This window comes from Somniosus microcephalus, chromosome 24 (assembly GCF_052327205.1).
Source record: "Somniosus microcephalus isolate GS21.2 chromosome 24, FLI_Smic_1.0, whole genome shotgun sequence".
NCBI lineage: Eukaryota > Metazoa > Chordata > Chondrichthyes > Squaliformes > Somniosidae > Somniosus > Somniosus microcephalus.
This window is the reverse complement of record NC_141010.1, coordinates 1,631,103-1,646,486: the sequence shown is the minus strand read 5'-3', so window position 1 is coordinate 1,646,486 and position 15,384 is coordinate 1,631,103. Positions and strand designations below refer to the sequence as shown.

The window sequence follows — 15,384 nt, the reverse complement described above, 5'->3', positions numbered from 1 at the left end:
GGGGGTAGAGTGTGGTTGGGGGGTGGGCGTGGTTGGGGGTGGGCGTGGTTGGGGGTGGGGTGTGGTTGGGGGGTGGGGTGTGGTTGGGGGGTGGGGTGTGGTTGGGGGTAGAGCATGGTTGGGGGGTGGTGTGTGGTTGTGGGGTGGGGTGTGGTTGGGGTGGGGGGTGGTTGGGGGTGGGGTGTGGTTGGGGGGTGGGGTGTGGTTGGGTAGAGTGTGGTTGGGGGGTGGGGTGTGGTTGGGGGGTGGGTGTGGTTGGGGGGTGGGGTGTGGTTGGGGGTAGAGTGTGGTTGGGGGGTAGAGTGTGGTTGGGGGTGGGGTGTGGTTGGGGGTGGGTGTGGTTGGGGGGTAGAGTGTGGTTGGGGGTGGGGTGTGGTTGGGGGGTGGGGTGTGGTTGGGGGGTGGGGTGTGGTTGGGGGGTAGAGTGTGGTTGGGGGTGGGGTGTGGTTGGGGGTGGGGTGTGGTTGGGGGGTGGGGTGTGGTTGGGGGGGGGCGTGGTGGGGGTGGGGGGTGGTTGGGGGTGGGGTGTGGTTGGGGGTGGGTGTGGTTGGGGGTGGGTGTGGTTGGGGGGTGGGTGTGGTTGGGGGTGGGGGGTGGTTGGGGGTGGGGTGTGGTTGGGGGTGGGGTGTGGTTGGGGTGGGGTGTGGTTGGGGGGTGGGGGGTGGTTGGGGTGGGGTGTGGTTGGGGGTGGGTGTGGTTGGGGTAGAGTGTGGTTGGGGGGTGGGGTGTGGTTGGGGGTGGGTGTGGTTGGGGGTAGGGTGTGGTTGGGGGGTGGGGTGTGGTTGGGGGTAGAGCGTGGTTGGGGGGTGGGGTGTGGTTGGGGGGTGGGGTGTGGTTGGGGGTAGAGTGTGGTTGGGGGGTGGGGTGTGGTTGGGGGTGGGGCGTGGTTGGGGGGTGGGGTGTGGTTGGGGGTGGGGTGTGGTTGGGGGTGGGGTGTGGTTGGGGGTGGGGTGTGGTTGGGGGTGGGGTGGGTTGGGGGGTGGGGGGTGGTTGGGGTGGGTGTGGTTGGGGGTGGGTGTGGTTGGGGGGTGGGGGTGGTTGGGGTGGGGTGTGGTTGGGGGGTGGGGTGTGGTTGGGGGGTGGGGCGTGGTTGGGGGGTGGGTGTGGTTGGGGGTGGAGCGTGGTTGGGGGTGGGGTGTGGTTGGGGTGGGGTGTGGTTGGGGGGTGAGGTGTGGTTGGGGGTGGGGTGTGGTTGGGGGTGGGGTGTGGTTGGGGGTGGGGTGTGGTTGGGGTGGGTGTGGTTGGGGGGTGGGGGGTGGTTGGGGGTGGGGTGTGGTTGGGGGTGGTTGGGGGTGGGGTGTGGTTGGGGGTGGGTGTGGTTGGGGGTGGGGTGTGGTTGGGGTGGGGTGTGGTTGGGGGTGGGGTGTGGTTGGGGGGTGGGGTGTGGTTGGGGGTGGGGTGTGGTTGGGGTGGGGCGTGGTTGGGGGGTGGGGGGTGGTTGGGGGTGGGGTGTGGTTGGGGGTGGGTGTGGTTGGGGGGTGGGGTGTGGTTGGGGGTGGGGTGTGGTTGGGGGGTGGGGTGTGGTTGGGGGTGGGTGTGGTTGGGGTGGGGTGTGGTTGGGGGTGGGGTGTGGTTGGGGGTGGGGTGTGGTTGGGGGTGGGGTGTGGTTGGGGGTGGGGTGTGGTTGGGGGTGGGGCGTGGTTGGGGGGTGGGGGTGGTTGGGGTGGGGTGTGGTTGGGGTGGGGTGTGGTTGGGGTGGGTGTGATTGGGGGTGGGGTGTGGTTGGGGGTGGGGCGTGGTTGGGGGGTAGCGTGTGGTTGGGGGGTGGGGCGTGGTTGGGGGGTAGCGTGTGGTTGGGGGTGGGGTGTGGTTGGGGGTGGGGTGTGGTGGGGGGTGGGGGGCGTGGTTGGAGGGTGGGGCGTGGTTGGGTGTGGGGTGTGATAGGGGGGTGGGGTGTGGTTGGGGGGTGGGGTGTGGTTGGGGGTGGGGTGTGATTGGGGTGGGGTGTGGTTGGGGGGTAGAGTGTGGTTGGGGGGTGGGGTGTGGTTGGGGGGTGGGGCGTGGTTGGGGGTAGAGTGTGGTTGGAGGGTGGGGCGTGGTTGGGGGGTGGGGTGTGGTTGGGGGTGGGGTGTGGTTGGGGGGTAGAGTGTGGTTGGGGGGTGGGGTGTGGTTGGGGGGTAGAGTGTGGTTGGGGGTGGGGTGTGGTTGGGGGTGGGGCGTGGTTGGGGGGTAGAGTGTGGTTGGAGGGTGGGGCGTGGTTGGGGGGTGGGGTGTGGTTAGGGGTGGGGCGTGGTTGGGGGGTAGAGTGTGGTTGGGGGGTGGGGCATGGTTGGGGGGTAGAGTGTGGTTGGGGGGTGGGGTGTGGTTGGAGGGTGGGGCGTGGTTGGGGGTGGGGTGTGGTTGGGGGTGGGGTGTGGTTGGGGGGTGGGGTGTGGTTGGGGGGTAGAGTGTGGTTGGGGGTGGGGTGTGGTTGGGGGGTGGGGCGTGGTTGGGGGGTAGAGTGTGGTTGGAGGGTGGGGCGTGGTTGGGGGGTGGGGGGTGGTGTGTGGTTGGGGGGTGGGGTGTGGTTGGGGGTAGAGTGTGGTTGGGGGGTGGGGTGTGGTTGGGGGTAGCGTGTGGTTGGGGGTGGGTGTGGTTGGGGGTGGGTGTGGTTGGGGGGTGGGGCGTGGTTGGGGGGTAGCGTGTGGTTGGGGGGTGGGCGTGGTTGGGGGTAGCGTGTGGTTGGGGGGTGGGGTGTGGTTGGGGGGTGGGGTGTGGTTGGGGGGTAGCGTGTGGTTGGGGGTGGGGCGTGGTTGGGGGTAGCGTGTGGTTGGGGGGTGGGTGTGGTTGGGGGGTAGCGTGTGGTTGGGGGGTGGGGCGTGGTTGGAGGGTGGGGCGTGGTTGGGGGGTAGAGTGTGGTTGGGGGGTGGGGTGTGGTTGGGGGGTAGCGTGTGGTTGGGGGTGGGGCGTGGTTGGGGGTAGTGTGTGGTTGGGGGGTGGGGTGTGGTTGGGGGTAGCGTGTGGTTGGGGGGTGGGGCGTGGTTGGAGGGTGGGGCGTGGTTGGGGGGTAGCGTGTGGTTGGGGGTGGGGTGTGGTTGGGGGGTGGGGTGTGTTGGGGGGTGGGGCGTGGTTGGGTGTGGGGTGTGGTTGGGGGTGGGGTGTGGTTGGGGGCTGGTTGGGGGTGGGGTGTGGTTGGGGGGTGGGGCGTGGTTGGGGGTGGGGGGTGGTTGGGGGTGGGGTGTGGTTGGGGGTGGGGTGTGGTTGGGGGTGGGGTGTGGTTGGGGGTGGGTGTGGTTGGGGGTGGGGGTGGTTGGGGGTGGGGTGTGGTTGGGGGTGGGTGTGGTTGAGGGGGCAGAGCGTGTTTGGTGGTAGGGTGTGGTTGGGGGGTGAGGTGTGGTTGGGGGGTAGAGCGTGGTTGGGGGGTGGGGGTGGTTGGGGGTGGGGTGTGGTTGGAGGTGGGGGTGGTTGGGGTGTGGGGCGTGGTTGGGGGGTGGGCGTGTTGGGGTGGGGGGTGGGGGGTGGTTGTGGGTGGGGTGTGGTTGGGGGTGGGGTGTGATTGGGGGTGGGGTGTGTTGGGGAGTGGTTGTGGTTGGGGGGTAGAGCGTGGTTGGGGGGTGGGGCATGGCTGGGGAGTGGGTGTGGTTGGGGGTGGGGTGTGGTTGGGGGGTAGAGCATGGTTGGGGGGTGGGGGTGGTTGGGGGTGGGGTGTGGTTGGGGGTGGGGTGTGGTTGGGGGTGGGGTGTGGTTGGAGGGTGGGCGTGGTTGGGGGGTGGGGTGTGGTTGGGGGGTGGGGCGTGGTTGGGGGGTGGGGTGTGGTTGGGGGTGGGGTGTGGTTGGGGGTGGGTGTGGTTGGGGGGTGGGGCGTGGTTGGGGGTGGGGTGTGGTTGGGGTGGGGTGTGGTTGGGGGTGGGGCGTGTTGGGGGGTGGGGTGTGGTTGGGGTGGGGTGTGGTGGGGGGTGGGGCGTGGTTGGGGGGTGGGCGTGGTTGGGGGTGGGGTGTGGTTGGGGGTGGGGCGTGGTTGGAGGGTGGGGCGCGGTTGGGGGTGGGGTGTGGTTGGGGGGTGGGGCGTGGTTGGGGGGTGGGGGGTGGTTGGGGGGTGGGTGTGGTTGGGGGTAGAGTGTGGTTGGGGGGTGGGGTGTGGTCTGGGGGGCAGGGCGTGGTTTGGGGGGTGGGGTGTGGTTGGGGGTGGGGTGTGGTTGGGGTGGGGTGTGGTTGGGGGGTGGTGTGTGGTTGGGGGGTGGGGTGTGGTTGGGGGTGGGTGTGGTTGGGGGTGGGGCTGTGGTTGGGGGTGGGGTGTGGTTGGGGGTGGGTGTGGTTGGGGGGTGGGGTGTGTGGTTGGGGGTGGGGTGTGGTTGGGGGTGGGTGTGGTTGGGGGTGGGGTGTGGTTGGGGGTGGGGTGTGGTTGGGGGTGGGGTGTGGTTGGGGTGGGTGTGGTTGGGGGTGGGGTGTGGTTGGGGGTGGGGTGTGGTTGGGGGTGGGGGGTGGTTGGGGGTGGGGTGTGGTTGGGGGGGGGTGGTTGGGGGTGGGGTGTGGTTGGGGGTGGGGTGTGGTTGGGGGTGGGTGTGGTTGGGGGGTGGGGGTGGTTGGGGGTGGGCTGTGGTTGGGGGTGGGGCGTGGTTGGGGGGTGGGGTGTGGTTGGGGGTGGGGCGTGGTTGGGGGTGGGGCGTGGTTGGGGGGTGGGGCGTGGTTGGGGGGTGGGGGCGTGGTTGGGGGTGGGGAGTGGTTGGGGGGTGGGGCGTGGTTGGGGGTGGGGTGTGGTTGGGGGGTGGGGCGTGGTTGGGGGGTGGGCGTGGTTGGGGGTGGGGTGTGGTTGGGGGGTGGGGTGTGGTTGGGGGTGGGGTGTGGTTGGGGGTGGGTGTGGTTGGGGTGGGGTGTGGTTGGGGGTGGGTGTGGTTGGGGTGGGCGTGGTTGGGGGGTGGGGTGTGGTTGGGGGGTGGGGCGTGGTTGGGGGTGGGGTGTGTGGTTGGGGGTGGGGTGTGGTTGGGGGTGGGGTGTGGTTGGGGGTGGGGCGTGGTTGGGGGGTGGAGCGTGGTTGGGGGTGGGGTGTGGTTGGGGGTTGGGGCGTGGTTGGGGGGTGGGCGTGGTTGGGGGTGGGGTGTGGTTGGGGGTGGGGTGTGGTTGGGGGGTGGGTGTGGTTGGGGTGGGGCGTGGTTGGGGGGGTGTGGTTGGGGTGGGGCGTGGTTGGGGGGTGGAGCGTGGTTGGGGGTGGGGTGTGGTTGGGGGTTGGGGCGTGGTTGGGGGGTGGGGCGTGGTTGGGGGTGGGGTGTGGTTGGGGGTGGGGTGTGGTTGGGGGGTGGGTGTGGTTGGGGTGGGGCGTGGTTGGGGGGTGGAGCGTGGTTGGGGGTGGGGTGTGGTTGGGGGGTGGGTGTGGTTGGGGTGGGGTGTGGTTGGGCGTGGGGTGTGGTTGGGGGGGTGTTGTGGTTGGGGGTGGGATGTGGTTGGGGTGGGGTGTGGTTGGGGGGGGTGTTGTGGTTGGGGGTGGGATGTGGTTGGGGTGGGGTGTGGTTGGGGGGTGGGGTGTGGTTGGGGGGTGGGGTGTGTTTGGGGGGTGGGGTGTGTTTGGGGGTGGGGTGTGGTTGGGGGGTGGGGCGTGGTTGGGGGTGGGGTGTGGTTGGGGGTGGGGTGTGGTTGGGGGTGGAGCGTGGTTGGGGGTGGGGCGTGGTTGGGGTGGGGTGTGGTTGGGGTGGGGTGTGGTTGGGGGTGGGGTGTGGTTGGGGTGGGGTGTGGTTGGGGGTGGGGTGTGGTTGGGGTGGGGTGTGGTTGGGGGTGGGGTGTGGTTGGGGTGGGGTGTGGTTGGGGGTGGGGTGTGGTTGGGGTGGGGTGTGGTTGGGGGTGGGGTGTGGTTGGGGGTGGGGTGTGTTTGGGGTGGGGTGTGGTTGGGGGTGGGGTGTGGTTGGGGGTGGGGTGTGGTTGGGGGTAGAGTGTGGTTGGGGGGTGGAGCGTGGTTGGGGGTGGGGTGTGGTTGGGGGTGGGGTGTGGTTGGGGGGTGGGGTGTGGTTGGGGGGTGGGGCGTGGTTGGGGGGTGGGGTGTGGTTGGGGGGTGGGGTGTGGTTGGGGGTGGGGCGTGGTTGGGGGGTGGGGTGTGGTTGGGGGCAGGGCGTGGTTGGGGGGTGGAGCGTGGTTGGAGGGTGGGGCGCGGTTGGGGGTTGGGTGTGGTTGGGGGGTGGGGTGTGGTTGGGGGTGGGGTGTGGTTGGAGGGTGGAGCATGGTTGGGGGGTGGGGGGTGGTTGGGGGGTGGGGTGTGGTTGGGGGTGGGGTGTGGTTGGGGGGTATAGCGTGGTTGGGGGGTAGAGCGTGGTTGGGGGGGTGTTGTGGTTGGGCGTGGGGTGTGGTTGGGCGTGGGGTGTGGTTGGGGGGGTGTTGTGGTTGGGGGTGGGATGTGGTTGGGGTGGGGTGTGGTTGGGGGGGTGTTGTGGTTGGGGGTGGGATGTGGTTGGGGTGGGGTATGGTTGGGGGGTGGGGTGTGGTTGGGGGGTGGGGTGTGTTTGGGGGGTGGGGTGTGTTTGGGGGTGGGGTGTGGTTGGGGGGTGGGGTGTGGTTGGGGGGCGGGGGGTGGTTGGGGGTGGGGTGTGGTTGGGGCGTGGGGTGTGGTTGGGGGGTGGGGTGTGGTTGGGGGGTGGGGCGTGGTTGGGGGGGGAGTTGGTGACCATGGGGACGGGTCGGGGAAGATGACATCACATGGGGGGAGATTGTGGGGGGGTTGGTAATATCAGGGGGGGTCGGAGAGGTCAGTGATCGTGGGGGTTTGGGGGAGATCGGGGGGCGAAGACCTTGGAGGTGGGTGTTGACAGGGTATATTGTTGGGCTGGTGGGGGCCTCCTGGCCCACACGCAGTGTTGGGAAGCCACTTACCTGTTGGATCCGGCCCCTCTCACATCCTCATACCTCCAGAGAAACCCGACCGACTGTGGTTAAAATAGAAACCTTGTTCAAATGGAGGTCTGCAGCCACTTTAAAGGGTTTCAATGACCAACCCGCCTCCTGAGAGCAGATTGGTCACCCGCCGCTCATCCCAGCTCCATTAAAACAGGAAATGGATGGGCTTGAGGCAGGTTGGGCTCCTGTTTAGAACTTTTTATCAATTTAGCTTCCCACCCGAACCAAACCCTCCCGTTCTTGGAGGCTCAAATCAGAGGAGGGTCTGGGAGAGTGACCATGGGACAGGAGGGTCTGGGAGAGTGACCATGGGACAGAGGAGGTCTGGGAGAGTGACCATGGGACAGAGGAGGTCTGGCAGAGTGACCATGGGACAGAGGAGGGTCTGGGAGAGTGACCATGGGACAGAGGAGGTCTGGGAGAGTGACCATGGGACAGAGGAGGGTCTGGGAGAGTGACCATGGGACAGAGGAGGGTCTGGACGAGTGACCATAGGACAGAGGAGGGTCTGGGAGAGTGACCATGGGACAGAGGAGGTCTGGCAGAGTGACCATGGGACAGAGGAAGGTCTGGGAGAGTGACCATGGGACAGAGGAGGTCTGGGAGAGTGACCATGGGACAGGAGGGTCTGGGAGAGTGACCATGGGACAGAGGAGGGTCTGGATGAGTGACCATGGGACAGGAGGGTCTGGACGAGTGACCATAGGACAGAGGAGGTCTGGGAGAGTGACCATGGGACAGGAGGGTCTGGACGAGTGACCATAGGACAGAGGAGGTCTGGGAGAGTGACCATGGGACAGGAGGGTCTGGACGAGTGACCATAGGACAGAGGAGGTCTGGGAGAGTGACCATGGGACAGGAGGGTCTGGGAGAGTGACCATGGGACAGGAGGGTCTGGGAGAGTGACCATGGGACAGAGGAGGGTCTGGGAGAGTGACCATGGGACAGGAGGGTCTGGGAGAGTGACCATGGGACAGAGGAGGTCTGGGAGAGTGACCATGGGACAGAGGAGGTCTGGGAGAGTGACCATGGGACAGGAGGGTCTGGGAGAGTGACCATGGGACAGAGGAGGGTCTGGATGAGTGACCATGGGACAGAGGAGGGTCTGGGAGAGTGACCATGGGACAGAGGAGGTCTGGGAGAGTGACCATGGGACAGAGGAGGGTCTGGATGAGTGACCATGGGACAGAGGAGGTCTGGGAGAGTGACCATGGGACAGAGGAGGGTCTGGGAGAGTGACCATGGGACAGGAGGGTCTGGGAGAGTGACCATGGGACAGGAGGGTCTGGGAGAGTGACCATGGGACAGGAGGGTCTGGGAGAGTGACCATGGGACAGGAGGGTCTGGGAGAGTGACCATGGGACAGGAGGGTCTGGGAGAGTGACCATGGGACAGGAGGGTCTGGGAGAGTGACCATGGGACAGAGGAGGGTCTGGACGAGTGACCATGGGACAGGAGGGTCTGGGAGAGTGACCATGGGACAGAGGAGGGTCTGGACGAGTGACCATGGGACAGAGGAGGGTCTGGACGAGTGACCATGGGACAGAGGAGGGTCTGGGAGAGTGACCATGGGACAGAGGAGGGTCTGGGAGAGTGACCATGGGACAGAGGAGGTCTGGGAGAGTGACCATGGGACAGAGGAGGGTCTGGGAGAGTGACCATGGGACAGGAGGGTCTGGACGAGTGACCATGGGACAGAGGAGGTCTGGGAGAGTGACCATGGGACAGGAGGGTCTGGGAGAGTGACCATGGGACAGAGGAGGGTCTGGACGAGTGACCATGGGACAGAGGAGGTCTGGGAGAGTGACCATGGGACAGAGGAGGGTCTGGACGAGTGACCATGGGACAGGAGGGTCTGGACGAGTGACCATGGGACAGAGGAGGTCTGGGAGAGTGACCATGGGACAGAGGAGGTCTGGCAGAGTGACCATAGGACAGAGGAGGTCTGGGAGAGTGACCATGGGACAGGAGGGTCTGGGAGAGTGACCATGGGGCAGAGGAGGTCTGGGAGAGTGACCATGGGACAGGAGGGTCTGGGAGAGTGACCATGGGACAGAGGAGGGTCTGGATGAGTGACCATGGGACAGGAGGGTCTGGACGAGTGACCATAGGACAGAGGAGGTCTGGGAGAGTGATGGAGGGACAGAGGAGGGTCTGGACGAGTGATGGAGGGAGAACCAGAGGCAGAGATGGAAACAGTTGGTCGTGAATAGGACATCCAATCCACGATGGGAAAACTGTCCCTGAATCCTGGCCAACTCATTAAATGCAGCTTCCTGTTCCTGTTGCAGTTCCCTGATGATTGAACCTCAGGCAATGATGGAACAATGGATCAAGACTCACCCACTACTCGGAGGGCGGACATTGCAGTCTGTCAGAAATTTCCCATCACAGTGACACAAGGAGCACGGTGGGAACATGCATCATCCCAATGTCACACAGCTGCACAAATACTGACAGGCACTTGTTTGTGATTCTGCCATTAAATGTTGTGGATTCTTTGAGTTTGAATAACTCTTGTTGAAGGTTCCCCCTTTCCCTGTGGGATTCCTCCATCACCCTCGGCCCAGTACATCTCTGAAGCTGCCCATTGGGTGTACAGAAGACCATCTCTCCTAGTTTCCTGTAGGGCAGATCCTGGTATCCGCTCAGAACCTGCAGCAGGATTGCTAACTGCACCCAGTCAATCCCTCTATCTGTCCATCTTTCTGGTTAGCTCTCTATCTGTCTGTCTTTCTGTCTATCCCTCTATCTGTCTATCCGTCTGTTTACCTATCCCTCTATCTGTCGGTCAATGGCTCCTTCTTTAATCCTTAATCAATCACAATTATATGAAATTCTGGTCTCATTACCTCCTCCAATCTCAAATGAAACTCCCACATCTCCTCCATCCCTAAAGCCACTCCAAAAAGCTAGGTTTCCCATTTGTGCAGAAAACACAAAACACACAGAAAAACACAGCACTGCAGAAAAACACAGCACTGCAGAAAAACACAGCACTGCAGAAAAACACAGCACTGCAGAAAAACACAGCACCGCAGAAAAACACAGCACCGCAGAAAAACACAGCACTGCAGAAAAACACAGCACTGCAGAAAAACACAGCACCGCAGAAAAACACAGCACCGCAGAAAAACACAGCACTGCAGAAAAACACAGCACTGCAGAAAAACACAGCACCCGTGGAAAACACAGCACTGCAGAAAAACACAGCACTGCAGAAAAACACAACACTGCAGAAAAATACAGCACTGCAGAAAAACACAGCACTGCAGAAAAACACAGCACTGCAGAAAAACACAACACTGCAGAAAAACACAGCACTGCAGAAAAACACAGCACTGCAGAAAAACACAGCACTGCAGAAAAACACAGCACCCGCGGAAAAACACAGCACTGCAGAAAAACACAGCACCGCAGAAAAACACAACACTGCAGAAAAACACAGCATTGCAGAAAAACACAACACTGCAGAAAAACACAGCACCCGTGGAAAAACACAGCACTGCAGAAAAACACAGCACTGCAGAAAAACACAGCACCGCAGAAAAACACAGCACCCGCGGAAAAACACAGCACTGCAGAAAAACACAGCACTGCAGAAAAACACAGCACTGCAGAAAAACACAGCACCCGTGGAAAACACAGCACTGCAGAAAAACACAGCACTGCAGAAAAACACAGCATTGCAGAAAAACACAGCAATGCAGAAAAACACAGCACTGCAGAAAAACACAGCACCCGTGGAAAACACAGCACCGCAGAAAAACACAGCACTGCAGAAAAACACAGCACTGCAGAAAAACACAACACTGCAGAAAAATACAGCACTGCAGAAAAACACAGCACTGCAGAAAAACACAGCACTGCAGAAAAAGACAACACTGCAGAAAAACACAGCACTGCAGAAAAACACAGCACTGCAGAAAAACACAGCACTGCAGAAAAACACAGCACCCGCGGAAAAACACAGCACTGCAGAAAAACACAGCACCGCAGAAAAACACAACACTGCAGAAAAACACAGCATTGCAGAAAAACACAACACTGCAGAAAAACACAGCACCCGTGGAAAAACACAGCACTGCAGAAAAACACAGCACTGCAGAAAAACACAGCACCGCAGAAAAACACAGCACCCGCGGAAAAACACAGCACTGCAGAAAAACACAGCACTGCAGAAAAACACAGCACTGCAGAAAAACACAGCACCGCAGAAAACACAAAACACACAGAAAAACACAGCACTGCAGAAAAACACAGCACTGCAGAAAAACACAGCACTGCAGAAAAACACAGCACCCGCGGAAAAACACAGCACCGCAGAAAAACACAGCACTGCAGAAAAACACAGCACCGCAGAAAAACACAGCACCGCAGAAAAACACAGCACTGCAGAAAAACACAGTACCCGCACAGCCTTACAGAGCATCACAAGGCATCCTGAGGAGGAGCAGTATATGCAGGGCCACTAAACAACAGATTCTAAATATTTCTGCTGGAAACATTATAAAATAGAATTAGAGGAAATGCGGTAACTTACTGAAACCTTAGAATCGAGACTCTCAGCACAGAAGAAGGCTATTTGACCCATTGTGTCTGTGCTGGCTCTTTGAAAGAGCTATTTAATTATTCCTACTCCCTGGCTATATTCCTGTAGTTCTACAATGTTTTCCCTTCAAGTATTTATCCAATTCCCTTTTGAAAGTTATTATTGAATCTGCTTCCACCGCCCTTTCAGGCAGCGCATTCCAGAAAATGAGGCGATGTGAGTCAGATCTTAAGGTTCACGAACTGAACTTCAGCTGGGAAACCAGAGACATCTGATCAGGAGTAACTGCCCCAGGAGCCTGATCAGGAGTAACTGCCCAAGGAGCCTGATCAGGAGTAACTGACCCGGAGCCTGATCAGGAGTAACTGCCCCTGGAGCCTGATCAGGAGTAACTGACCCGGAGCCTGATCAGGAGTAACTGCCCCAGGAGCCTGATCAGGATTAACTGCCCCAGGAGCTTGATCAGGAGTAACTGACCCGGAGCCTGATCAGGAGTAACTGCCCCAGGAGCCTGATCAGGAGTAACTGACCTGGAGCCTGATCAGGAGTAACTGCCCCCGGAGCCTGATCAGGATTAACTGCCCCAGGAGCTTGATCAGGAGTAACTGACCCGGAGCCTGATCACAGTGAAGTTAAATGAACGTGGAACCTGCATCATTGGACTCCAGCCTCCTCCACTGAAAGGGACAGGCAGAAGCAATAACTGTGAACAATATGTATTCATTAGCCCATTGCCCAGGACTACTCAAACAGTTTATCATGCCCAGTCTGCTAAAGGCAGATTTAGTTATTTTGGTACTTACTTGATGCCAATATGAAAGCCAACATCAGTCTGTGCCAGGCAGTGATTTGAACACAGAACGCCATGGTTGTGATCTCTCCTTTCACCGACTGGCTAATGAGTTTAAAACAAAGTTAGTCAGAGTTCCGAAAACAGGAAACAGCAGGCGTGTTGCTGGCCAGCAAGAGGGGAATGATCACTGACTGACAACGTGCTCTCATGCACAAAGCCCACACCTAAAGATGGAAAGTGAAGAAGTCCAATCTGAAACTAGGGTCCTAAATCTAAACAAAGGAAACTACGATGGTATGAGGAGTGAGTTGGCTATGATAGTTTGGGGAGCTTCATTAAAAGGCATGACGGTGGATAGGCAATGGCTAACATTTAAGGAACGAATGTATGAATTGCAACAGTTATACATTCCTTTCTGGAGCAAAAACACAAAAGGAAAAGCGGCCCAACCATGGCTAACAAAAGAAATTAAGGATAGTATTAGATCCAAAGAGGAGTCATATAAAGTTGCCAGAAAAAGTAGCAAGCCTGAGGATTGGGAGCAGTTTAGAGTTCAGCAAAAAAGGACCAAGAGATTGATTAAGAGGGGAAAAATAGAGTATGAGAGTAAACTTGCAAGGAACATAAAAGCGGATTGTAAAAGCTTCTACAAGTATGTAAAAAGAAAAAGATTAGTGAAGACAAATGTAGAAACAGGAGAATTTATAATGGGGAACAAGGAAATGCAGAGCAATTAAACAAATACTTTGGTTCTGTCTTCACGGAAGAGGACACAAATAACTTCCCAGAGCTGCTAGGGAACCAAGGGTCTAATGAGAAGGAGGAATTAAAGGAAATTATTATTAGTAAAAAAATAGTGCTGGAGAAATTAATGGGACTGAAAGCTGATAAATCCCCGGAGCCTGATAATCTGCATCCCAGTGTATTAAAAGAGGTAGCTATGGAAATAGTGGATGCATTGGTTGTCATCTTCCAAAATTCTATAGATTATGGAACAGTTCCTGCAGATTGGAAGGTGGCAAATGTAACCCCACTATTTAAAATAGGAGAGAGAGAGAAAACAGGTAACTACAGACCGGTTAGCCTAACATCAGTAGTAGAGAAAATGCTAGAGTCTATTATAAAGGATGTGATAACAGGACACTTAGAAAATATCAACGGGATTAGACAAAGTCAACATGGATTTATGAAAGGGAAATCGTGTTTGACAAACCTACTGGAGTTTTTTGAGGATGTAACTGGTAGAATAGATAAGGGAGAACCAGTGGATGTGGTGTATTTGGATTTTCAGAAGGCCTTTGATAAAGTCCCACATAAGAGGTTAGTGTGCAAAATTAAAGCACATGGGATTGGGGGTAATATACTGGCATGGATTGAAAATTGGTTAACAGACAGGAAACAGAGAGTAGGAATAAACGGGTCTTTTTCAGGGTGGCAGGCGGTGACTAGTGGGGTACCGCAGGGATCCGTACTTGGGCCCCAGCTATTCACAATGATTTGGATGAGGGAACCAAATGTAATATTTCCAAGTTTGCCAACGACATGAAACTAGGTGGAATTGTGAGTTGTGAGGAGGATGCAGCGATTTAGACAAGTTGAGTGAGTGGGCAAATACATGGCAGATGCAGTATAACATGGATAAATGTGAAGTTATCCACTTCAGTAGGAAAAACAGAAAGGTAGAGTATTATTTAAATGGTGATAGATTGGGAAGTGTTGATGTACAAAGGGACCTGGGTGTCCTTGTACATCAGTCACTGAAAGCAAACATGCAGGTGCAGCAAGCAGTTAGGAAGGCAAATGGTATGTTGGCCTTCATTGCAAGAGGATTTGAATACAGGAACAAGGATGTCTTATTACAGTTATACAGGGCCTTGGTGGGACCACACCTGGAGTACTGTGTGCAGTTTTGGTCTCCTTACCTAAGAAAGGATATACTTGCCATAGAGGGAGTGCAGCAAAGGTTCACCAGACTGATTCCTGGGATGGCAGGACTGTCGTATGAGGAGAGATTGGGTCGACTAGGCCTGTATTCACTAGAGTTTAGAAGAATGAGAGGGGATCTCATTGAAACGTATAAAATTCTGACAGGGCTAGACAGACTGGATGCAGGGAGGATGTTTCCCCTGGCTGGGGGGGTCTAGAACGAGGGGTCACAGTCACAGGATACAGGGTAGGACATTTAGGACTGAGATGAGGAGAAATTTCTTCACTCAGAGGGTAGTGAACCTGTGGAATTCTCTACCACAGAAGGCTGTGGAGGCCAAGTCACTGAATATATTTAAGAAGGAGATAGATAGATTTCTGGACACAAAAGGCATCAAGGGGTATGGGGAGAGAGCGGGAATATGGTATTGAGATAGAGGATCAGCCATGATCACATTGAATGGTGGAGCAGGCTCGAAGGGCCGAATGGCCGACTCCTGCTCCTATTTTTCTATGTTTCTAAAGGAACAAAGGGATTGGAACTCTTCAGCAGGGCCAGCTTACACATTCGAAAATTCCACTCTCGGGAGTTATCCCAGGTGTCCTGGGCCAATATTCATCCCTCAACCAACATCACCAAAAAACAGTTGCGCTGGTCATTATCACATTTCTATTTGTGGGAGCTTGCTGTGCACAAATTGGCTGCTGGGTTTCCTACATTATAATAGTGACTACACTTCAAAGTACTTAATTGGCTGTAAAGCGCTTTGGGACGTCCTGAGTGTTGTGTATGTAATATGTGTGCTACTTTGAACCTATGGACAGGACTGCACTACTTGTTGGGCGTAGTGATACGCAGTACCACTCCTGGCCATAGGGGTATAAATAGTACTGTGGGTACTGATCCCCCTCAGTTCCCGCCTGTGGGCATGAAGTAAAGACCTATGTATAGTCCCTACCTCCAACCAGTAAAGACCTGTTTGAGTTATACGTTTAAGTCTTTGTGTTAATTGTTCAATACAATACACATACTTAACACTGGCGACGAGTCGGTTCGAACCCTGCGGCAGTTATTCCACAGCGGCTTCGTCCAAAGACAGGACGTTGAAGAGAGGTTCCAATCCTCAACACCCCACTGAAAACTGAAGGGCAGCAGAAATCCTGACAGCTTCCAGCGACTGTAAGCGACAGGCATTAGGACCCTGAAGCCTCCATAACCTCGTGGGTAAGCCAGAGCCCGGGAGGGCACGAGCGGGTAAGCCAGAGCCCGGGAGGGAGCGAGCAAGAGCCGCCGAGCGGGTGAGCCAGAGGCCGGGAG

The 15,384-nt window shown here is 58.3% G+C and overlaps 1 protein-coding gene across 1 annotated transcript in view; it reads right to left on the bottom strand.

The window, feature by feature from the left end:
* ramp2 (receptor (G protein-coupled) activity modifying protein 2) overlaps window positions 1–12,258 on the bottom strand; it is a 73,523-nt gene extending 61,265 nt beyond the window's left edge. Inside the window, exon 1 of the mRNA XM_085966053.1 lies at window positions 12,151–12,258. Coding sequence (XP_085822179.1) covers window positions 12,151–12,214 — 64 coding nt within the window. The 5' untranslated portion in view covers window positions 12,215–12,258. The remainder of the gene's footprint in view (window positions 1–12,150) is intronic.
* Between the last annotated feature and the right edge of the window lie 3,126 nt (window positions 12,259–15,384).